This window comes from Suncus etruscus, chromosome 1 (assembly GCF_024139225.1).
Source record: "Suncus etruscus isolate mSunEtr1 chromosome 1, mSunEtr1.pri.cur, whole genome shotgun sequence".
Classification (NCBI taxonomy): domain Eukaryota; kingdom Metazoa; phylum Chordata; class Mammalia; order Eulipotyphla; family Soricidae; genus Suncus; species Suncus etruscus.
In genome coordinates this window covers 21652746-21677838 of record NC_064848.1, presented here as the reverse complement: position 1 = coordinate 21677838, position 25093 = coordinate 21652746, and the positions used below count along the sequence as shown (strand labels likewise).

Below are 25093 nucleotides of genomic sequence, written 5' to 3'. Positions count from 1 at the left end.
CAGTCTGAAATGTGTCTGCTTTCCAATTTTTAATCTATAAAATGGATTGTTCTTGCCTTATTGGTCTTGTGGAGTAATAGAATTGAAAGAACCAAAAGTATAATGATTATGATGGTGAAGAGATGCTACTGATAGTGATAAGGGGATGATGGTAATGATGATGGTGAGATGAAAAGTCAGAGGGCACAGGAAGCGTAGAAAGAGAAGAAAAGACAGACTTTTGAGATATATACCATAAGGGCCTATGCTGGGTATGATTGTGAGACCCACATAGATTCCTGGCACAGAGTTGCCAGCTTTCAGGCATGTTTGTGAAAAGTCTGTGCCTTTATTCCCAAAGCTGATTTCTTTTGGACACTACCACATATCTGAGAGCTCTCTTGCATGCTTTTTCAAACTTGCCTGATACAGAAAATGAAGGTTCTTACTCCTGAAAATTGTAGCAAGTCTTGGTGCTTGAAAGCCTACAGAATCTTCTAGAACCTTCTAGGCATAGTGTCCAGCCCACGCATCTGTATAAATCAAAAGTAGACTCAGGGCCCGGAGAGATAGCACAGCGGTGTTTGCCTTGCAAGCAGCCGATCCAGGACCAAAGGTGATTGGTTCGAATCCCGGTGTCCCATATGGTCCCCCGTGCCTGCCAGGAGCTATTTCTGAGCCTGGAGCCAGGAATAACCCCTGAGCACTGCCGGGTGTGACCCAAAAAACTATTTCTGAGTGGACAGCCAGGAGTAATCCCTGAGCACTGCCGAGTGTGGCCCAAAAACCAAAAAAAAAAAAAAAAAGTAGACTCAGCCAAGTTGTTTACTAAAGGTGGTGGGATGATGGCTTGCATTGGAACTTGGTTCTGTAGACTCTCCTGGTAAGTCATAGTTTTTTCTTTTTCTCAAAAACCACGGACAACCTTGCCTTTCACATCTTTAGTCTTTTTTTTTTTTTTTTAGAATTAAATTGCTCAGTCATATGTTAGATACACTTTTAATATTTTGAGAAACTATTGTTTTACTTAGAGGCTGCATCAATTTACATTTCAATCAACACATATGATAGTATCAATACATATGATAGTATCTATTTCTCCACATTTTCCATCATGTGTGTGTGCGTGTGCATGTGTGCGTGTGTGTGTGTGTGTGTGTGTGTGTGTGTGTTGTTAGCATCACACATCTTAGGCAAGCACTGTTTTCTATTCTGGTCTTTATGATGTAGGCCATTTTCAGAGGTGTAAAGTAGTGCATTGTGTTCATTTTTATTTGCATTTTTCTAAAAATAAGTGACAAGAAGGTATTTTTTCCTCCATGGTTTTATTGTCCATCCATATGTCTTCTATGATAAATTATCTTTTCACAGTATTCCCTTTCCCTAACTGCAGAATTTCTGGGAACATAGCACATCTGAACAACACCCAGGATCAAACTTCAAGTCTGAGGCTTGCATTGCAGGCACTTTTGCTTCTGAATGATCCTGGGTTCTTTTTTTTTTTTTTTTTCCATGTACAATACAATTAATTTGTCCCTCAAATTCCCAGTTGTATTACATACTATTTCTTAGCAGCACACAATATAATCCAAAGAGATTAGACTTATGTAACTCCTTAAACATTGAGGGCAAAGTACATTTATCTAGTTCCATGCACATGCTTACTAGTTTATGTTAACCTCAAAAGTTTTAGTGGGTTGTTTTTCTTAAGGATTGGAGTCAAGGGAAAATAGTAAAAAATGGTGTTAGAGTGGCATTTGTTTGCATAGGCCCACCAAAATATAAGAGACATGGAAAGAAAAATTATGGTATAAATACAAGGAGACCCTACCCCTGAAGTTTCCCGGCACAGGACTGACTCTAGGCTCCAGGCAAACTAGTTTGTCCAATTCAAGTCATCGTCTGTAGTGGCAATACACCTTCATTCCTCACATAGTCTCTGTTGTTGGTATCATGTTTCTGTATTAAAGGTCCTGGAGTCTGCATATCCCATATTGCAGTCAGGATGGTGCAGAGCATCCTCTCGTTTCACCTCACACTTAAGGGGCACTAGAGAGAACCATGTCCTGTAGAGCAGGTCATTGTTGTTGTCAAGTCTTCTCAGTGTAAACGGAAGTCTCTTTTTAGGAGATCGATGTCAGACCCTTGGTAGTGTCTTTCCTGGTAGAGGACTGCTTCCTCTTCTTCTCAGTGTAAATGGAAGTCTCTTTTTAGGAGGTCGATGTCAGACCCTTGGTAGTGTCTTTCCTGGTAGAGGACTGCTTCCTCTTCTTCTCAGTGTAAACGGAAGTCTCTTTTTAGGAGGTCGATGTCAGACCCTTGGTAGTGTCTTTCCTGGTAGAGGACTGCTTCCAGCTGTTGCTATAAAAGACCTTGGATGTTTCGTAGATAGCTTGCCTGGTTCTGGCGTGAATGGAGAATTCCCATTCTTCTGAGGCCTGTGCCAGGGCATTATGTCAATGTTCAGGGTGTAAGGTACATTGTACTGGGATTTATTAGATAAGAACTTATCTGTAGGTATAGTGTTTTCCTATTTTAATGTGTCTATGCAAAGAAGGATCAATGCCATGAAGCGTTATTGGTGCACCTGGAGGCAATAGGAACAAGACCAGCAATTTCCATGACATAGTTCAATCATAGGCATTAAACTGAGGGACAGTTCCACCAACAATCCTTATTGAACAGCTTACAAAGAAAAGACAAGATGAAAAGTGGATAGAAACATCATGGTAGAAGAATATAGAGAGAGTTACAGCCGTTAAAGAAAATATACATAAAATATTCAAAAGATATATGTGTGCAATTTATGTTCTTCTAAATAGTTCTAGGATTGTTAGATCCACTGTATGTCTTTGGTCTGAGATTAGAACTGTGTATTATTGAAGTTAAGAAGGGTAAATCGGGGGTACTGATGGTTGGGAGGAGAATACGTTTGCGCGGTGGCTAGCGCCCCCACAGGGTTTGCATCATGTAGACTAGTATGAAATTGCCAGTGACAGCCTGAGTATAACTGACCAACTATCTGCCACCCCACAGATCAAACACCACCCCCCAAGCCAATCTCAGGAGCTCAAGCCCCACCCTAGGCCAAACTCAGCAGCTGGCCTGGGAGTGGGGAAAACCCAGGGTGCCCCATCAGGTCCTCCCAGAAACCCACCTGGAGATCTGGAGGATAGGGGGAGAGGGGGGTCGGGTGACCCAGGTCCGGGCCCCCCTACCCTAGGCCGGGCCAAGTGGCCCCTGGCACATACGGAGGTCTGCCAGGAGCCAGCCCGTGCCAGCTGAAAATCCTGCCCCAGGAAGGGAGGAAAGCCCTCCCAGGCCCCAAGGACCAGAGCTCAAGACCCACCCTAGGCCAATCTCCGCAGCTGGCCTGGGAGTGGGGAAAGTGTATTATTGAAGTTAAGAAGGGTAAATCTGGGGTACTGATAGTTGGGAGGAGTAAATGTTTGCATCATGGAGACTAGTATGAAATTGCCAGTGACAGCCTGACTATAACTGACCAGCTATCTGCCACCCCACATTTCAAACACCACCCCCCAAGCCAATCTCAGGAGCTCAAGACCCACCCTAGGCCAATCTCTGCAGCAGGCCTGGGAGTGGGGAAAACCCAGGGTGCCCCATCAGGTCCTCCCAGAAACCCACCTGGAGATCCGGAGGAAAAGGGGAGAGGGGGGTCGGGTGACCCAGGTCCGGGCCCCCCTACCCTAGGCTGGGCCAAGTGGCCCCTGGCACATACGGAGGTCTGCCAGGAGCCAGCCCGTGCCGGCTGAAAATCCTGCCCCAGGAAGGGAGGAAGGCCCTCCCAGGCCCCAAGGACCAGAGCTCAAGACCCACCCTAGGCCAATCTCTGCAGCTGGCCTGGGAGTGGGGAAAACCCAGGGTGCCCCATCAGGTTCTCCCAGAAACCCACCTGGAGATCCGGAGGAAAGGGGGAAAGGGGGGTCGGGTGACCCAGGTCCGGGCCCCCCTACCCTAGGCCGGGCCAAGTGGCCCCTGGCACATACGGAGGTCTGCCAGGAGCCAGCCCGTGCCGGCTGAAAATCCTGCCCCAGGAAGGGAGGAAGGCCCTCCCAGGCCCCCACATCTTTAGTCTTTTCTGGCTCTTAATATCTGATTTGTCTGCTATCTAGTAAAGAATATAAAAAGAAAAAGAAAACTTCTCTCTGTTTTGTTTGGTTATTATTTTTTTTTTTATTTTTTTTGGTTTTTCGGGCCACACACATTTAATGCTCAGGGGTTACTCCTGGCTAAGGCTCAGAAATTGCCCCTGGCTTGGGGGGGACCATATGGGACACCGGGGGATCGAACTGTGGTCCTGATCCTTGGCTAGCGCTTGCAAGGCAGATACCTTACCTCTAGCACCACCTCGCCGGCCCCTGTTTGGTTATTTTTGAGGACACACCAACAGTGCTTTGGGTCAAACTGGGGGTCCCTCATGCAAAGAGTGCTCTAACCTATTGAGCTACTATACCAGCTATACCAACCTATTGAGCTACTATACCAGCTCTGTTTCTGATAATTTTAAAATGCTTTTATTAAAAAAAAAAAAGATTATTGTTGGGCATGTGAACCTAATTGAAACATGAACTTATAGAGTTGTGAAGATGTCTCAGTTCTTAAAGTTTAGGGGAGGGAATTCAGTGGTCATTCTCTTCATAAAAAATTTCTCTTAGCAGAAAAGAGATTCCTGGGGTTGGACAGATAGCATGGAGGTAGGGCATTTGCCTTGCATGCAGAAGGACGGTGGTTTGAATCCTGGCATCCAAAAGGGTCCCCTGAGCCTGCCAGGAGCAATTTCTGAGCATAGAGCCAGGAGTAACCCCTGAGTGACCCAAAAATTCAAAAAAAAAAAATAAAAAAGAAAAGAAAAGAAAAGAGATTCCTTTTGATCTTAAGTCATGGGCACAAAGAAAAATCTTAGTGCTTCAACTTATATTTTCTGAGTTTTCCATTCAGGTCTTCTGACTGGCAGCTTCTGTCACCCTAACTGTGGGCCCAGGTGGTATTGTGAACAGAGAAAAAAGGCTAGCAGCTTGGCCTCTTCCTGATAGTTAAGGTTTGCAAGACACCAATTGCATCATTGCTCTCTGTAGTCCCTATTCAAAAGTAAATCTGGTTCTCAACAAATTTACTGTCTTCTACTGGTTCTCTCTAGAGCAACTTCTTTGTGTCTTCCTGTTTCTTTTTTTTTGGCGGGGGGGTCATACCCAGCAGTGCTCAGGGGTAATTCCTGGCTCCAGGCTCAGAAATTGCTCAAACTGTTTTCAGATTTGGAATCAGCTCGTCAGAGCATTTTAAACAAACCTGGACACCATACTTTGCTTCTGACTCCTTAATTCCCGAGAGGCCCCCAGTTAAAGAACAAGGCATAAGGAACCTGGGTTTTGTGAGGATGGTATACCCTCTCTGTTGATCTCATGAAATGGGGCTGTTGTATGTGGAAATGTTCCAAAAAGTGTCACTTCTTCCTCCTCTGGTCTAGTTCACATTGCCTCTCCAGCTTATGTACTGAAAAAAGCTTTGCCAGGTGGCAAAACTTGGATCCCAAATTTGAGAAAGTCCAGAGGGCACCTTGGATCTATCCTAACAAGCCGTAACATGTCCATTATTTGCTCTTCTGGAGAAACTTCAGCCTGAAAATCCATTTAATTACCATAGGAGATAATCTTTTAAATATAGCTTTACATTCTTTAAAGTCTTCCCTGTGAGAGTAAGAAAGTTTATCTGAATATGGGATTAGATTGTTTATTTTCATTTTCAAAGGAAGGGCTATCACCTGGTAGTTATCAAGAAACTTGGGCCCCAGATTTCATTTTTTAGGTGTATTCTTCCACACTGATAGCTTGTTAATTACATTAATTAGGTTGCCAGATTGTCATGCTTCTTTCTGGCATAGACATTGTACTTATTTCTGGGATTCCAGACCTATTTTTAATATTACTTTATGGCTTTCAAATGTCTCTCTCAGATGGGTCCTATTAGTACTATTCTTATTAATTCAACACTCTTTTTCTCAAGGGCATCTTACTGGATGGTCAAACACGTAAATCCACCAGTGGTGCCAGGGACCTATTTAGAGCTGTGGGAAATTCATGTTTCTTTGGAAATTGAAGCATTTATTATATATATAATTATATATAATTATTATGTATTAGTATTACTGTATTTCTGGCTGAAATACAAGCCTGGGTGGGTAGGAACCGTGTCATTGCATTATGGAGGGACTTCTACAATTCAGAGTAGAAATCCTTGCAGGAGTCTGGATACCTTAACCCGTGGCTGACAGTTCACATTCATAGGCAGGCGCATATGAGGAAAGCCCTCTGTGTAGCCTGTATTGAGCTGTTCAGTGTAATTCCTGGATTATGAAAAGGGCTAAATAAACCAATGTTAAGATGCTAAAATTCAGGCGGTATTCGTGAAGAGAAAAGATGGATCATGAGAAAATGTGTACAATGTAAAAAAAGCAAAGCTTTCTAGTGTGGAGCTGGAGAGATAGTACATCAAATAAGGCACTTGCCTTGCAGGTAGCCGATCGAAACTTGATCCTGGTGACTGTATGTCCCATCAAGCCCACCAGGATTGATAACTATGCGTAAAACCAAGAAAGTCCTGAGCATAGACATGTATAGCACCCAAAACAAACAAACAAACATCTTTCTGGTGGGTCATCCTGGGCCCAGGCCTGCCAGTCTTCCCTCCACATACCACTTTCATGTGGAGGCCCTGGCAAAACCTGCGTTTTAGTCTGGACAAACACACACACACACACACACATATACATACATACATACATACACACATACACACAGGGACAGAGAGAGGATAGAGGGACAGAGATGGACAGATAAAGAGAGAGACAGAAAGAGGAAGAGAGAAAAAGAGAGATGGAGAGAGGCAGGCATTTGCAGAGAATAGAAGGGAATGCAAGGACAGGGTGGTGGGCAATGTTCTAGGTGAAGGGTGGTGTACACTGTAAAACTGAAACTCAATCATGAACAACTTTGTAATCACAGTGTTTAAATAAAAGGAAAAAAATACAACAAAATGAATTTAAATATTATAAAGAAAGATCTCAGAGGATAAAGCAAAAGAGGGGGAAATTAGCAATTGTATTGAAAAATTTATAATGCATGTGACGGGGGGGAAATGACTAACTGGAAAAAATAATTAAATTTTAGGATTGAATCTCTTTTTTGCAGGTCCTAATGGAGAGAAGAGCTGGCCTAAGAAATACCCTTCATGTGGGGGTCTGCTGCAGTCTCCCATAGACCTGCACAGTGACATCCTTCAGTACAATGCCAGCCTTGCGCCACTGCAACTCCAGGGCTACAACCTATCTGCACATGAGCAATTCGTCCTGACCAATGATGGTCACTCAGGTGAGCAAGTGGCTTGCTCACACCTCCCTTGGGTCTCTGTCTTTATGCCAGACAGTGAAGAGTCACTATCATCAGTGAATGCCAGGACACACTCCCTATAGGAGACACTGAGTTGGAAGAGGGTTTTATTGGATCCAAACTTTAAAGAGGCAACTCTCCAGAGGGGACAGGTCCAAGCTCTCTGAATTCTGGAATAGATGTGTTCTCTGGGGTTTTACATACCATTCAAAGGGTCACAAAAAAACTGTGGGGCATCCAGATTTTAGAGTTAGACAAACCTGGAGGTGAGTCTCTGCTTGACTAGTAAGCTCTGGGTAGGAAACAAAATCTCTTTACAGCATCCTCTGAAAGATGGTCTGAGGAGTTTTTGATGACTGGAAATCAGGCGGGCAAGAGTGTAGCATCCGGAAGAGCAATCATTCTGTTGGTTGCTGTGGGGAATTCCATCGCTTCCTTAAAAAGGGGTACTTCCTGTAATACTGTTCACAGAGTAACACCTTGTCAGTTAAGAACCAACCACCCACTTCTCTGGCATGAACGTGCTACCCCTCTATCAGGGGTACTAAGCAGAGAGGGGTGCTGTTTGAGACAAAAGGGGTCCTCTCAGGGACAGCCCCAATTTCTGACCTGAGCACTACCTTATTGTCCCTTCACCCACCTTCAATATACTGAGGGCTTTGAGTTAGTGCCCTGGCAGCCAGGATCCTGAGGACTGCACCTTTTCCCCACAGTGAGGCTGAATCTGCCCTCCAACCTGTATCTCCATGGCCTCCCATTTCGCTACAGTGCCTCGCAGCTGCATCTACATTGGGGGAACCGCAACGACCCCCGCGGCTCTGAGCACACCGTCGCAGGGAAGCACTTTGCTGCTGAGGTGAGAGAATGGTGGTGGTGGTGGTGGTCCCAGACTCTTCTCTGGCTTGTGCAGAGCTACAATCAGCTCTGACATTCAAAGCTCTGCCTTGCGGCTTCCTGTAGGTCCCCATCACCTCACAGGACTTGCTGGTTGAGGCACCATACATTGCAGCTCATAATCTCAGAGGTTTTATGGCAGTTTTATGTGTGTATGTGTGCAAATGATGCTTAAAAATTGTGCCAGCTTTCTTTTCTTTTATGGGTCGGAATGGAGGGGACAACACAGATTGTAACAATTATGTGGAAAACTCAGTCCCAACCCTCTCCACCCCAATGACTGTGTGCTGAGTATTTCTCTGCACTTATTGAGTGATGCTCTCCCAAAGAGCAATTCTTCCCATTTGTCCATGGGAAGCTCACACACCTTGTACTGCCTTCCCTCTCTAATGTCCAGACCTTGCCTCCCCTAAGATTGTCATCTATCTCATCAGCTGGCTGGTGCACTGCACTGCTGAGTCCTACCAAAGCCGTTGCATCCCAAACTTCTGACTCTCTTCACACATATTGCCTTTGGCTGTCTCATCTTTTCTCTTCCTGGATTTACATTGACCTCAGAACTCGAGGGCCCAGGTTCAGAGCCCATCTCCCACCTGGCCACAAATAATGGAGCAATGGAAATGGAACATAGGATTCCTGAAGCTCAATAGCTTTTGGCCAGCCTGGGATATCAGCACTACATTTAGTTATGTCACCTGTGTTACTCAGCCAACTGCATGAGATCTCTCTCTCTCTCTCTCTCTCTCTCTCTCTCTCTCTCTCTCTCTCTCTCTTCTCTCTCTCTCTCTCTCCTCTTTCTCTCCTCTCTCTTTCCTCTCTCTCTCTCTTCTCTCTCTCTCTCTCCTCTCTCTCTCTCTCTCTCTCTCTCTCTCTCTCTCTCTCTCTCTCTCTCATTTTAGAGCTCCCAAAGAAATAATGCATGTGGGGTGGTTCTGAATGTTTCTGGGCAATACAAGCAGAGAATTTCTACTATTGAGCCAGTAGAATGAGCAAATGGTTCAATTCTACTGCTTGTTTTAACTGCTGAAGCGTTCAATGCCTCAAGCTAATTACAAGCTGAATTACATGTATGAGGTGCTAACAGTTTGGTCCAATAGGATGGCACTTCTTAGGTACACGCATTTCAGACCATACCTCTCTGTGAACCTTCCAGACTGCAATTTCTTTCCAGCTAATTGCAATGCTGGTGGGGGGGGGTGGTACAGGAGCTAGGATGTAGGCTGGGAGGATTTGGACACTTGACAATATTTCTGGCTCTTGTATTTTTTGTTAGAGGTCAGTAAGAGGAACTATGATAAAGTTTGAGAGACAGATTCTCTAAGGAGGGACATGAAAATTATATGATTCTTTGTAACATAGTCTACAGGAGCTAGTCCTGTCATCCCAAGTCTTAGTTGGTGTTTCCTCCTCTGATTTAGTCTGATTTTCCACAATGTGGAAAGTTCTAAGACAGAGTGCAAACTCAGAGGTCTCCTATGAATAAAAAGTAAGGATCTTAAATTTTGTGTGGTTTAGTCATACAGAATTCTGCTCCATTTCTCAAAACGATGTTGGAAGACCAACATGACAGGGTAGTGTGGCATAATAATTAGTAATTTTTGTTTTAAGAAAGAAAATCAGAGAGGGGTGGAGGGAGAAAAAAAAAGAAAGAAAATGAATTTGGATTTTTTTATTTTCTTTTTTTTAATATAATTTTTAGAATTTGGATTTTTATATTGTGAAGGTAAACATCTACATTTATGGTATTCTTGTTTCAGATCTCTAAAAATTGGGACCAGAACAATAGTACATACAATAAGTATGGTGTTTGTCTGGCATGTGGCTAATGTAGGTTCAAACCCTTGACTCCCTATTGTTCCCAAGCACCACCAGGATTAATATTTGAGTACAGATCCAGAAATGAACCCTGAGAATTGCTGGATATGAAGGGAGGAAGAAAGGAGGGGTGGAGGAAAGGAGGGAAGGAGGGAAGGAGGAGGGAAGGAGGGAAGGAGGAGGGAGGAAGGAGGAAGGAAAGAGGTAGGAAGAGGGAAGGAAGAAAAGAAGGAAAAGAAGAAAGGAAGGAAAATAAAAAGAAATAATGAATGAGCAAAACTGAAAGTTTTATTAAGGGGTTGGAGTGGTGGCGCAATTGGTAATGCATCTGCCTTGTACGCACTAGCCTAGGGTTAGATCCTCCGGCGTCCCATATGGTCTCCCAAGCCAGGAGAGATCTCTGAGCACATAGACAGCAGTAACCCCTGAGCGTCATCAGCTGTGGCTCAACACTGCCCCTCCCCCCCAAAAAAAAAGGTTTTATTGGGCTTTATTCCTTCTGAGGGAGAAACAATATCCTGCACTTGGATACATTTGTGATTAAGTTACAGCTGAAGCTTAAGCCGAACTGTTTTGTGATCCTTGCAGAGTGGCCAGGCAGAGACTAGGCAAGTCACATGAGACAGTTTTCCTCCAAGCTTTTAGGATAAGTAGGAAATATGAGAAGTATGTGCTTCTAAGTACTTTTGCTTGAAGCTCAGAGATAGTACAGTAGTTAGGGTAAATAACAGTATATATCTGACCTCAATTGGATCCTCAGGCACACCTCATCACATCATGAGCATTGTTGGATATGACTCTGGAGCCCCTGGCTTCTCCCTGACACCCCACTTGACATTCTCATGTCCTAGCACTGAACTGTTGACTGGGTTGGTTTAATATTTCCAGATTTGATATTGCTAGATTACCACTTAGGATCATCCCTATAAAACAAAAACAGAAACAAACAAAAACCAATCCACTGAACTTGTGCCTTTTAATGGCTGGTATAGAGCTCATTCAATCAATCATTCATTGGTTCATTCACTATTACATACCTGGTACTTTCTGAGCACTATCTCAGACACTGGATTATAAGCAAATAAATCTGTCCTGGAAATCCTGCAATTAAAGAAAACTGAGAGAAAGGGACAAGTGGGGTTAGTAAGAGGGCATGTCTCAAAGTTTCCATTCAATGAAGGTAGGAGTCAACTGGATTTGACGCATGGGTCTCTCTCCAGTGGGTGCAAGGCTTTTGCTGAGTGGGAAGGATTCCAAGTTGCTCACCCGCTGATGGCAGCTTCTCTCCCACTATAGCTACACATTGTCTACTACAACTCAGACCTATACTACAATGCCAGCATTGCCAGTGACAAGGCAGAAGGCCTCGCCGTCCTAGCTGTCCTCATAGAGGTAAGAGAAGTTGAAGGAATGTTACCAGAGATTCGAAGACTGCATGCAACCAGAATCCACGAGCACTGATCTATGGGAATGTCAGTTTGCTGTTAACTGTGTCTGCCTCCAAAGGAGTAGCTTCCCTGCCACTTCCAGGATCCAATCTTGCTGAACCTAGAGGCTGAACTTTTTCTGACCTCCAGCAGAAACTGGAATACTTTTTGTGATGCTGGAAAAATGAGCCTTAGTTTCCAGCCTCTGTAGAGGGAAGAAGAGGTAAACATTCAGTGTGGTCTTATCAGACTTGAATCCTTAAGATAAATCCTTTTGTTTTTTTTTTTTCTTAATTCCAAAACAAGAGAAATGAGTTCCATTTTTTTTCCTTTCTTATTTCTCTTATTCTTAATTTTTATTTCAATGGTTAGGGCCCCCAATAAAATGGTTAAGTATATATCATTAATAGGCACTCTCTTAATTCCTATTGTAATAGAATGTCCCTACTGTTTATACTACTTACATTTTCGCCTTTTAAGAATGCTTATATTAATTTCCTTTTATGATTTCCTTTTTCATGATTACTGTTGTAGAACTTCTAATACAGTCGAGTAAAAGTGGGGGAAATGGATATCCTTGTGTCATACATGATCTCAGTGGGAATGCTTTTAGTTTTTCACTATTAAGAATTATATTGTATATTGTCTTTCTATAGAAAGTGTTACTATCTTGAAGAAGGTTTCTTCCCTATTTTAATGAGGTTATTTTTATTTTTTTGGTCATGAATGGCTGTTACATCCTGTAAAAAGCTTTCTCTGCATTGATTGATATGATCATATGCTTTCTATCTTTTCTCTTACTGATTTGTATGATGTTAATTAATTTGCATATAGTGAACCATTCTTTTTTTTTTTTTGGTTTTAGTTTTTGGGTCACACCCGGCAGCGCTCAGGGATTACTCTTGGCTCTAGACTCAGAAATCGCTCCTGGCAGGCTTGGGGGACCATATGGGATTCTGGAATTCGAACCACTGTCCTTCTGCATGCAAGGCAAACACCCTGCCTCCATTCTATTTCTCCGGCTTTATTGAACCATTCTTCATCAAATGGGATGAAACCCATTTGATCATGATGGGTGATTTTACTGATGAGCTTTTAGGTTCTCTTTGCTAAGATTTTTTTTTTCATATTTTTTTTTATTTTAATTATGACAACAAAGATGTAAAGAAGAGGACAGGGTAAAGTTACAGTGGAAGCCCAATCACCCATAAACAGCATTCTCGGTAGTCCCATCGATGATGTCCCAGCCTTGAACTTTCAGCCAAAGAGCATTTAGAAAAACAAAACTGAACCCATGTACAGTACAATTACTTGTCCCTCAGATCCCCAGTTGTAGTACATACTATTTCTTAGCAGCACACAATATAATCTATAGACATTATACTTATGTAGCTCCTTTAACATTGAGGGCAAAGTACATTTCTCTAGTTCCATGTACATACTACCTAGTTTAAGTTAACCTCAAAAGTTTTAGTGGCTTGTTTTTCTTAAGGGTTGGAGTCAAGGGAACATAGTAAAAAATGGTATTCAAGTGGCATTTGTTTGCATAGGCCCACCAAAACATAAGGGACATGGAAAGACAAATTATGGTCTAAATACAAGGAGACCCTAACCCTGAAGTTTCCTGGCACAGGATTGACTCTAGGCTCCAGGCAAATTAGTTTGTTCAATTCAAGTCATCCTCTGTAGTGGCAATACACCTCCATTCCTCACATAGTCTCTGTTGTTGGTATCATGCTTCTGTATTAAAGATCCTGGAGTCTGCATGTCCCATATTGCAGTCAGGATGGTGCATAGCATCCTCTCGTTTCACCTCCCACTTAAGGGGCACTAGAGAGAACCATGTCCTGTAGAGCAGGTCATTGTTGCTATCAAGTCTTCTCGGTGGAAACGGAAGTCTCTTTATAAGAGGTCGATGTCAGACCCTTGGTAGTGTCTTTCCTGGTAGAGGACTGCTTCCCGCTGTTGTTCTAAAAGACCTTGGATGTTTCGTAGATAGCTTGCCTGGTTCCGGCGTGTATGGAGGATGCCCATTCTTCTGAAGCCTGTGCCAGTTCATTATATCAATGTTCAGGGTGTAAGGTACATTGTACTGAGATTTATTAGATAAGAACTTATCTGTATGTATTTTTTTTCCCATTTTAATGTGTCTATGCAAACAAGGATCAATGCCATGGGGCATTATTGGTGCATCTAAAGGCAATAGGGACAAGACCAGAAATTTCCATGACATAGTTCAATCATAGGCATCAAACTGAGGGACAGTTCCACCAACAATCCTTACTTAACAGCTTACAAAGAAAAGATAAGATGAAAAGTGAATAGAAACATCATGGTAGAAGAATATATACAGAGTTACATCAGTTAAAGAAAATACCCATAAAATATTCAAAAGATATGTGTTCAATTTGTGTCCTTCTAAATAGTTCTGGGATTTGTTAGATATACTGTATGTCTTAGATTAGAGATAAGAACTATGTGTTACTGAAGTTAAAGAAGGGTAAATCGGGGGTACTGAAGGTTGGAAGGAGCAAATGTAGACTGGTATGAGATTACCAGTGACAAACTGATATAGCTGAGCCCCTCTCTGCCACCCACCAGATCCAGCTCCACCCCCTAAGCCCAACCCTAGGCCAGTGTCCCGGTCCGGCCTGGGGGTGGGGAAAAACCCAGAGTGCCCCGTCAGCTCCTCCCAGAAACCCACCTGGAGATCCGGAGGAATGGGGGAGAGGGAGGTCGTGTGACCCAATTGCGGACCCCCCTGACCCTGGGCTGGACTTAAAGGCCGCTGGCCCATGAGGGGTCTGCCAGCTGGCCGTCCATGCCGGCTAAAATCTTGCTCCGGGAAGGGAGAGAGACCTCCCAAGCCCGAAGTTCAGGGACTGGAGCCCCCCCCCCCCCCCCCCCCCCCCGCCAGTGTCCCGGTCCGGCCTGGGGGTGGGGAAAAAACCTCTTTGCTAAGATTTTGTTGAGAATTTTAGCATCAAGGAAATTGATCTGAAATTTTCTTTTTTGGCAGTTTTTGTGTCAGCTTTGGTTATTGGTATAATGCTAGTTTTGTAAAAGGTGTTTCAGAGAGGATCCTTTTCCGGTTCATACGCATGATGATCTGGTTTTCACACGTCTGTATGATATGTGCCTCCCTTCAACCTTGTTACAACGTCTGCACATGACCCTTCTGACATAAAAAAAAAATAAATAAAAGAAATAAAACATGTTTCAGAGAGTTCCCATATTTTTAATATTTTGGAACAGTTTAAGAATCAATGGCAGAAAATATTCTTGGAATGTTTGGTAAATCTCACCTGTAAACCCATCTGGGCCAAGACTTTATTTTGGAGAATATTCTTAATGATTGTTTTAATTTTCTTGCTTGTAATTGTCCTGTTCAGCTTTGGAATATTACATGTTTCTAGAAATCTGTTAATTTGTTTTAGTTTCTCTAGCTAAACAGAGTAAAGTTTCTCACATGACATTTTGGATTTCTAGAGGTTTTGTTATCTTTTTTTTTCCTTTCATTCTTAAATTTATTTATTAATTTTTCTTCATGAGCCTGGCCAATGTCTATTTTGTTACTCTTTTGAAAAACAAGCTCCTGGCTTTTTGATTCTTTGTAATGCTTTATTGGTTTCTATATTGTTGATTTCTGCTGTTTTTTTTTTTTTTTCATCTTCTACTAGTGTTTGGGTTCATATGTTGTTAGTTTTCCAAAATGTAAGGTGAATGATTTTTTTTTGTTGATTTTAACTTTTTATTCTTTCCTTGAATATGCTTGTAACACTGAGTTCCCCCATAATTGATGCTTTTGTTGTGCTTCAAGATATTGATAATTTACTTTCTTTGTTACCGTTAGTCTCAATTTTTCTTTTTTTTTTCTTTTTGGTTTTGGTTTTTCGGGCCACACCCATTTGATGCTCAGGGGTTAATCCTGACTAAGTGCTCAGAAATTGCCCCTGGCTTGGGGGGACCATATGGGACGCCGAGGGATCAAAACACGGTCCTTGGCTAGTGCTTGCAAGGCAGACACCTTACCTCTAGCGCCACCGAGCCAGCTCCCCCCCTTGTTTTTTATTGTTTTGTTATTTTTTCTTTTTCATTTTTTTTTGTTTTCTGTTTTTATTTGTTTTTGTGTAACACCCGGCCAGGGTTACTCCTGGCTCTATGCTCAGAAATTGCCCCCCGGCAGGCTTGGAGGACCATATGGGATGCTGAGATTCGAACCATCATCCTTCTGCATGCAAGGCAAATGCCTTACTGCTGTGCTATCTCTCCAGCCCCTCCAATTTTTATTTCTTTCTTGATTTTCTCTTTGGTCCAGCTGTTATTAACTGGCATGTTTCTCAGTCTGCAAGTGTTAAAGAGTTTCTCTTCATCTTCTTTTTGTGGTTAATTTCTATCTTTGTTGCATTGTGGTTTGATAGAATGCTTGTAAATTTATGTATGCTAAACTTTTGTCCTAAAACATATCTATACTGGAAAATGTTCTGTGTTCTCTAGAGAATATATATTCAGAATTTTGAAGATAGAAGATCCTGTATAATCCATTAGTCCTAGTTCTTTCAGTTCTTCATTTAGGACTCATGTCTTGATGGATATTTGTCTCGTAGATATATTGAGTGGTAAGAGTGACTGGTTGGATTTTCCCACTATGATTATTTTTCCATCCATGAATTTTTCTAGGTTTGTGATAAAAATCCTTATATACTGCTGGTTCAACATTTTGTGTGTATATGTTGGGTAGAGTTAGTACTTTATATTATTTATTTATTTATTTTGGATTTTGAGTCACACCTGGTTACTCTTGGCTATGCACTCAAAAATCACTCCTGGCTTGGGGGGACCTTATGGGACACTGGAGGATCAAATCATGGTCAGTCCTGGGTCAGCTGCTTGCAAGACAGATGCCCTACTGCTGTGCCATCGCTTTTGCCTCGAGTTAGTGCTTCTTGGTCTATTTTTCCTATGATCAATAGTATTCTTGTTTGTCTATTTTCTTTGGGTTGAATGCATTTTGTCTGATATAAGTATGGTTGTTCCAGTATTTTTTTCTTCTGTGACTGGTATAATTGTTGTTCATCCTTTTACTCTAAGCCTGTGTCTAATCTGTGATTTTACATATGTTTCCTCTAAGTAGGAAATGGATAGGTTTGTTTCCTGACCCATGACACCACTCTGTGCCTTTTGAAGGAAGAGATAATTGACATTTAGGATATCATTTATATAAAGGTCTGTGTTGTCATTTTATTGTGTAGGGTTGTTGCTGCTACAGTGGGCTAGTTGGCTTATGTAAGTAGCCTTTCAGTTGTTCAGTCAGAACCTATTTCTTTGAGAATTTTTTTTATCTCTTCCTCCCATCTAAATGTGAGCTTTGCTGGGTAGTAGACTTGAGTTTAAAGCTTCTGTTACTCAGTAATTTGAATATGTCATTATACTCTTTTCTTGCCTGTACTGTTTCATGTATGGTAATTGTGATTTTCTTTTGTTTGTTTGTTTTTTGGGCCACAGCAGTGATGCTCAGGGGTTACTCCTGGCTATGCTCTCAGAAATCACTCCAGGCTTGGGGAATCATATGGGACATGCAGGGATCGAACCATGGTCCGTCCTGGGTCAGCTGCGTGCAAGGCAAACACCTTAGCACTGTGCCATTGCTCTGGCCCCGGGAGTTGTGATTATTATATTCTTTCCTTTATATCTAAGGGTTTTCTTCTCTCTTGTTGATTTAAACATTAACACCCCACCCCTTTCTCTCTTTGTTTCTTGCCATCTTGATTACTTTGTGCCTTGAAGTTCTGTTGTGTCTATTTGGTTTGATATTCTTTTGGTCTCTTGAACTTGTGCAGATGCAACCTTCCAGAGAGTGAAGAAATTCTCAGCTATTCTCTGCTATCTGTACCATTACTCTTTCTTTCCCTTTATCCTCACCTTCTGGTATTCTTTTTTTTGTTTGTTTTTGTTTTTATTTTTTTGTTTTTTGGGGCCACACCCAGTGGTGCTCAGGGGTTACTCCTGACTGTCTGCTCAGAAATACCTCCTGGCAGGCATGGGGGACCATATGGGACACCGGGATTCGAACCAACCACCTTTGGTCCTGAATCGGCTGCTTGCAAGGCAAATGCCGCTGTGCTATCTCTTTGGGCCCACCTTCTGGTATTCTTATAATTTGGATATTATTCTTCTTGTCTTTGTTCATTAAGTACTGTGCATTTTCTTCTATCCATTTCTCTCTCTCTCTTTTCAACTCCCTTATGAATACTGGCTTGTAATTTGTCTTCAAGTTCATCTATACAGTCCTACCACCCTGAGATGCTGCCACTAAGTCTTGCTTGTATATTTTTAGCTCCTTCAAGCCCATTTTATGGAATATTTCATCCTCTGAAAAAGTCCTTTGAGTTGGTTTAATTTCTCATCGATTGATTGCTTAATTTTGTTGGCGAATACTTGTTTAGTTTTTGTTGCTATTGCCGTGACTGTTGATTTTAGGATCTCATCAATGAGGCTTACGTGTTTTTGATGAGCTTGCAGACTTTCCAGGTTTCTTTCCCTATCAACAACTGCATTTGACCTCCTTAGAATTCCATTGTTCTTCAAGTTTTGTTGTATTAATGGAAGTTTAGATTCCCAATTATTTACAAAGTAAGTACTTATTAATAATCACCTGATATTCAGATTATTTTCCTTATTGTGCAGTTATTTGAATATGCTGAGAAAATTGTCATCTAGTTACTCTTTTGAGTTAACTGAGTTTTGAGGCTGTCAGAGAAATAGGAGTGCCATGTACCACCTTCACATGAATAAGAGATTATTTGAGATTTACATGGTAGACATATAGATATGGCAAATTTCTGGCTTAGGGGCATGATAGGATAGCACAGGAGGTAGAATTGGGGTTTCCTAGTTTTCCAAGTATGCTTGGAACATTGGGTCTCAGGTCTAGGTGAGTTCCATTTTTATTATTTTCCCTTCAAAGAGAGAGCATACTCCTCATTTCTCAACATGCCAACTTGCCATATTTGGCTTGTGTGAACTCAAGCTTCCTCAGTTGCAAGTGGTAGCCTTCAGGTTTACTGTTAGTTAATTGAGGACCCAATTAGTACTCCAGGGCCCTAGAGTCTTGAGTTAGAAACAAGATGTCTTGAGAGTCAAAAGTAGAACCAGTCCCAGAGCCTTTGTTTCATTCTAATTGTCCCAGTAAGTGAATCCTTCAGAGAAGATTTCAGAGCAGAATTATATGGTTGAACCTGTCCATTAGCAATCATCAGTTCAGGCTCATCCTAGAGTATTCTGTCCTAATTTAATTTATTCTGTCTCTGTTCTAGATGGGCTCCTTCAATCCATCCTATGATCAGATCTTCAGTTACCTACAAGGTGTAAAGTACAAAGGTAAGGGGTTTTTGGATATTTATTCTTTCTATAGAAGAGGTTGTATCAAGATTGGTTGACATGAAGAGCAAATACAGGGAAAGGTGCTATCTGTGATAGATACTTGTATCACCTGGCTCCTAAGGAGTCACTTTAGGTTCTACTCCCAACATATGTCTCCAGGTCAAGAAATGCTTGTCCCAGCCTTCAACATTGAAGAACTGCTCCCTGAGAGGCCTGATGAATACTACCGCTACCAGGGGTCCCTGACGACACCTCCTTGCCACCCTTCAGTGCTCTGGACCATCTTCCGGAATCCTGTGCAAATTTCCCAGGAGCAGGTGAATATCTCTCCATAAAAGTAGGGTCATATAATACCCTTCCTAGACTGTCACATACTCAGTGACTTGATTTGCTCACTAACAGTTTGAAGGGCAGTTAATCAAGCCCTCCTAATATGGCAGGTACTAGAAGTGCTACTGAATTTTCACACTGAGCTTTAAACATGGAATTAGTAGGTGAAGTGAGGAAAGCAACACCAAACCATCTTCATAGACCTTTAGGCAATTGTTGCTCAATTGCTACTCTTTTTTTTTTTTTTTTTTTTTTTTTGGTTTTTGGGCCATACCCGGTGGTGCTCAGGGGTTACTCCTGGCTGTCTGCTCAGAAATAGCTCCTGGCAGGCACGGGGGACCATATGGGACACCGGGATTTGAACCAATCACCTTTGGTCCTGGATCGGCTGCTTGCAAGGCAAACGCCGCTGTGCTATCTCTCCAAGCCCTCAATTGCTACTCTTATGTCATTCAGAGTACATATCCAAGGCTCATGATAGAGCTGGATGTAAGACTAGATTAGGTGAAATTAGCTAACCAGGTAGGAAGCTGGCACTGAAGCATGTGTTAGTGAGGTTTTTCGTCTTAAAAGGAAGCTCACAGGACTAGTGCACAAATCCTCAGCAAGTCTCTGATTTTCATTTATAGTGATGAGAATGAGAGGTGATGAGTTAAGGACACTTGTAGGATCATCTACTGGCTAGTGCTAAAGCTAAGGTTCTGTCAGGTTTCCTAAGGTACCAGCCACCTTGTGTCTAATCTGCAGCCTTAACTCATCAGGAACTGCTGGCCAGAAGTGGGCCAGGAACTCAATTCTTCCCATCACACCTCTTTATGATGACAGCACAGCTCAAACTATTGTGCTTTTTTTTAAGGGGTCACTCCTGATGGTGCTCAGGCTATTGTGTAATGCTGAGAATTGAATCCAGGCCTCCTTGTGTCCCACCCTTGGATCCCTGTTCCTTTTGTATTGAGAGTTTCTGAGTAATATCAGTGTCAGTGAGCGGACAAACAGGCACAAAGAGAAGGCATGAATGAAGTGATGCCTTGGAAATAGATGACACTATTTTTGTAGGTGAATGAAAATCATAGAGTTAGTTAGATGACCTGGAACAATCTAGTCCATTGGATGGAATTAGTAGAACCAGCCCTCAGGCCTCTTAAACTTGGATTTGGGACCTACTGAAGGTTCATGGGAGGTGCAGTTTTGATTTTGTGAACTCTTTCTAGTGCCAATCCTGCTCTATTGGAGCCCCAAAACTAGAATGGGGCTATTCTTTGATTCCTTGATCTCCTTCCTAGCAATACAAGGAATATTTCTAGATGCTTTCCCAACTTAGGAGGTAGATGGCATCTCTTCTCTTTTGAGACAAGACAAGAAGCCTCACTCTGCTGTTGGATATATTTATTATTTTTCTTTTTAAATTAAATCACTGTGAAATATAAAGTTAAAAGTTGTTGATAGTTGAGTTTCAGTGATATAATGCTCCAAAATCCATTTCTTGGAGTTCATTTCCTGTCACCAATTTTTTTCAGTTTCACCCTGTTTCCTACCTCGCCTCCTTCTATGGCATATATGGGGTATATATATCATCTCCCCTCTAACCCTTTAGCTGCTGGCTTTGGAGACAGCTCTGTACTGCACCCATATGGATGACCCATTACCCAGAGAAATGGTCAACAATTTCCGGCGGGTTCAGAAGTTCGATGAGAGGCTGGTGTATGTCTCCTTCCAGCAAGGTAAGAGGGTGCAGTGTTTTGGGGCATGGAATACCAAGACCTCTGTTCCAGATGAAGTCAGGGTCATACCCTGTCCTTTGCATTTGTTCCTGATGCCTTTATGAGGTGAGCTAATAGCTCTTTGGAAGCATGGAACAGGGATGAGCTATAATGGGGAAGGAATTAGGATCTTCTCTGATTTTGATAGCTCTTAGCCATTACAGGGAAGCACAGACAAGTGTTTCTAAGTACATGGACAAGAGCCTGCATTACATGTAGGAATCTTTTGAAAATGGAGAAGAAATACTCTGGGGTAGAAATAATTCCCCTATTCCTGAGATCTAAGCTCGAAGTTCTCACTCTGCACTTATTTGGCATAAAGGTCATTTTAGCCTGCCAGATGACATATGCAGGGCCACCAAGATAGCTTTTGAAGATTTTAGAAAGTGGATGTAAACACATATGTAGCACAAGCAGGGCTTGAGGGCATAGGACCCGTCATCAGTCAGGAAAGATCCTCATTTATCTCCTTTCCGAGCTCCTTAGAACCCTTGAAACTCTCTGAAGGTTGAAACTTAATGGTTGAAGTTAAGTGCCTACATTAACATTTTTAGAGAATGAGGTCTGGGAAGCATATGTGGGCTTCGCATCCTCCTTCCAACTCTGGTCTGTTTTTTCCCTGAGTTGTTTAAATACACATTTGAGTTGCTCCCAGTTTTGGAATCTTGACAAGTCAGAGACAGGGGAGGTTTGTGAAAATCCCATGCAATCCTATCCCATCATATTTATGTCATATGAGCCAGATACTGAGGCCCATCCCCAGTCTCCTGCATGTCTCCCTGTCTTAATCAGTGATACAAATTTTGTTCCTACTCACTGAATGATATTATAACTCTCACTTACCAAACTTTGCCAAGCATTTGAGGGTTGTATCTGAAGGTCCTTGCCAGAAAAATTTAGAAACATGTCTCCAGAATTGATCTACATGCCCACTCTCTCAGACCAAGTTTTTTTTCTGTGTGTGACTTTACTGAAAATTTATCTTTTGTGTTCTCTCCAGAGACCTCTTGTTAAGATTCATTCCTCTCTGGTCCTCAATTTCTCAGTCTGAAATTTTATTGTGACTTGAGGTCAGCTCTGTCTTTGGAGATATTCTATACAAGTTCCAGGAAGCAGGGCAACAAACATATCTATGAGTGAGGATATTTTGCTATGTTTATTCCTGCCTGAATACGAGAAATTTGTGATCTTTTATGGGAGGGGGAGGAGCCCCAGCAGTGCTCAGGTGCTCAGAGGTCATTCTCTATAACACTATTCCCAGTGCTTTGACATTTTTTTCCTTTGGGTCTGGTGATGTGGTGCTACTCAATCAGTGGTGTGTGGGAGTACCAGATTCCACCTTGCAGTGCTTTGTGGTACTGTGGGCCTCCAGTATTCCAGACATGTGTGTCAGCCCTTTGGAAACTATCTTCCTAGCCCGTCCTGGGTCATCTCTGCACTTGGTTTTCTTAGTCATAAATGGCAGATTAGATGAGGGAGGTGAATGCCCTTTTGGTGCTGGTCTGAATGGACACTAACAACTACCCATCCTGAATTTACATTGCAGGGACAGTGTTTGAGGGCAGTCACAGACCATCAGAAGAAACCTTGCAGGAACTTGAGTTTGACATCTAAAAGTAACCCTCATGCAACCTGGGACTGTGGTGCTGGGTATAGTTAGCCATCTTCTTAGACCGGCTTCAGTCTAAGTTAGTGCTTGTAGAGTGGCTGTGCAGATAAGCTTGTGGCACAGAAGCTTGTAGTAGAGTGCTTCAGTAGAATTTAATGGCCTAGCAATGAGAGCTTGAGGGGCCTTTAAACAGAAGCCCCCATAACACTGCCTGGCATAGGACATTAAGATCAAATGTCAAGTGTAGCTTTGCACTACCCTCCACTCCTATAGCCTTCCCTACAACTCCTACTGACTCCCTGCTTCCAAGAGCACAGGTTTACCCCATTTGTCTCTCTAGAGGGAGAATCTGTGGCAGTTAAGGGTGAACACATTCATTTGGAGGCTGGTTATAGAAACTTGGCCAGAGTTCTCATTCCTCAAAGATGAGGGTTGAAGGTAGAAAATGAGACTGTGTCTTCAGGAGTCATGAGGAGGCAGCTGGAAGAAATGAAATTCTCTTAACACTACTTCCAGGATACTTCACCATATCCAGGTACACTGCCCTTGCAGATAGCAGGGTGCTGAGTGGCTTGTTTGTCAGTGTGAACTTTGAGCACTTGGGACACAATGTGTGCTTTTCCCTCTGGTTGTGTGTCATGAGGCTCATTCAGATTTTTCTCTAAAGGTTAGCAGGAACTATGGAGTCAGAAAATTTCTGACAGGCAAAAAGAAAATTAAAGAGATGGAACACGAAAGGAAGTTCTGAAGTTTTATCACATTGGGTAGTTTTATTTGGACTCACAGTTTCATTTGCTTCATTTGGACTCACTGTCTTCAAGGGTAGGATTATTCAACCTGAGGGAAGGGCCTCTCAGCCTTGGCACATTGGGGCTAGATGATTCCTACAGGGGCTGCTTGTCCTGTGTCTCAACATCACTTTGATCTCCACACACTAAGTGCAAAGAGCTTCCCTAGCTGAGACACATCTCTGTGTCTCCAGAGATGAGGGGTGGAAGTACCCCAGCTGAGAAACTACTGTATTCGGTATTGATATTGATTTTCCAAAGCCCAAGAATGATATATAACATACTTTTATTTTCATCATGAGATTTTAGGATTTGAAATCACATATCCTAGTATTTATACTATTATAACATGGAAATTTCTTTTTTGTTTGTTTGTTTTTGGGCCACACCTGGTGATGCTCAGGAGTTACTCCTGGCTATGCACTCAGAAATTGCTCCTGGCTTGGGGGATCATATGGGACACTGGGGGGGGGGATTAAACTGTGATCCATCCTAGGTTAGCGCATGCAAGGCAAATGCCTTATCGCTTGCACCACCGCTTTGGCTCCTAGCATGGAAATTTTTCTCAGGTGATAGTTAACCCTAAAACAGTCCAGTTGAAGCTACTGAGAACAAAGGCAGCCTAGAAAAACCTTGTTTCTTGTTCCTCCCTTTGGAACTTGAGTATATACTTTTCATAAAATTATGGCCATTAATAGTACACTAAAGTAGAGAAAAAATTATTACTGTACAAGGGGCTGGAGAGGTAGTCAGTGAGTAGGGCACTTGCCATGCGCACAGCTTTTTTAGGTTTAATTCTTGGAATCCCATTGGTCCCTGAGGCTGCCAGGAGTGATAATTAATACAAAATCAGGAGTAAGCCCTGATCACTTGTGTGTGTGTGTGTGTGTGTGTGTGTGTGAGAGAGAGAGAGAGAGAGAGAGAGAGAGAGAGAGAGAGAGAGAGAGAGAGAGAGAGAGAGAGAGAGAGAGACAGGCAGAGACAGAGAGACAGAGACAGAGAAGCCTATGAATCCTGAGACCAAGTATCCTAGTTCCCTCCTTGGTACAAATGCTCTATTTGTGTGCTATTCCCGTTGCACGGGGTCAAAACAATCTCTTGTAATGAAGATGAGACTCACAGTTTTCGAGGGACACAAAATGGCTGAGCAAAAACAAACTGTCCTCAAGACAGATCCCCAAAAAGGAGTCCATAACCCAGAATTTATCCAGATTTCAAGAAGTCAAATACTCCATATAAGCATAGAAGAGGGAAGATTTGATTGATTGAGCTGAGGCCAACTCTTTCAACTGAACCTCTTTCTTGCTAGATACATCTCATGGAGATGCACATGCTGATGGGAAGAAAGCAAGGGCCCATTAAGGCTTATTTGGTCTTTAATAGCATTTAGTCTCCTTTCAGTGTATTGGAGTTAGAGAAACATGAGGGATTAGAGAAAGCCAACAAGTTTCTATAATCATGTCTTTAGTTTTTTTTTTTTTTTTTCTGAACAACTGCTTATCATTTGTCATAGAGCTGGGATCAGCTGAGGCAACTAAACAAGCGCTGAACTGTAGATTGGAAGGGTTCTACTTACTGCATGATTAGAATCTGCTTAACCTTTATTTAGTAATGGGATAGACATAGAAACACATTGGGAGAGAAACTGATTTTATACAATGCTAAGATGGCTAACTCATCTTTTGGGAACAGAACGTATGCTTTG

At 42.3% G+C, this 25093-nt stretch overlaps 1 protein-coding gene and 1 non-coding gene across 5 annotated transcripts in view; both read left to right on the top strand.

Annotated features, from left to right (window-relative positions):
• Nucleotides 1–25093, top strand: part of CA12 (carbonic anhydrase 12) — a 59054-nt gene that overhangs the window by 26103 nt on the left and 7858 nt on the right. For 2 of the 4 annotated variants that reach the window (XM_049784162.1, XM_049784160.1), the window contains exons 3-8: nt 7185–7364; nt 8096–8238; nt 11388–11483; nt 18835–18898; nt 19061–19218; nt 20826–20952. In XM_049784162.1, coding sequence (XP_049640119.1) covers nt 7185–7364; nt 8096–8238; nt 11388–11483; nt 18835–18898; nt 19061–19218; nt 20826–20952 — 768 coding nt within the window. Of the gene's footprint in view, nt 1–7163; nt 7365–8095; nt 8239–11387; nt 11484–18834; nt 18899–19060; nt 19219–20825; nt 20953–22537; nt 23736–25093 lie in introns of those variants that run through there. The other 2 variants (XM_049784163.1, XM_049784161.1) reach the window with 2 other exon arrangements.
• Nucleotides 14599–14702, top strand: LOC126033261 (small nucleolar RNA U13). The gene has a single exon (XR_007504377.1). It is a non-coding gene; the product is annotated as a small nucleolar RNA U13 (small nucleolar RNA).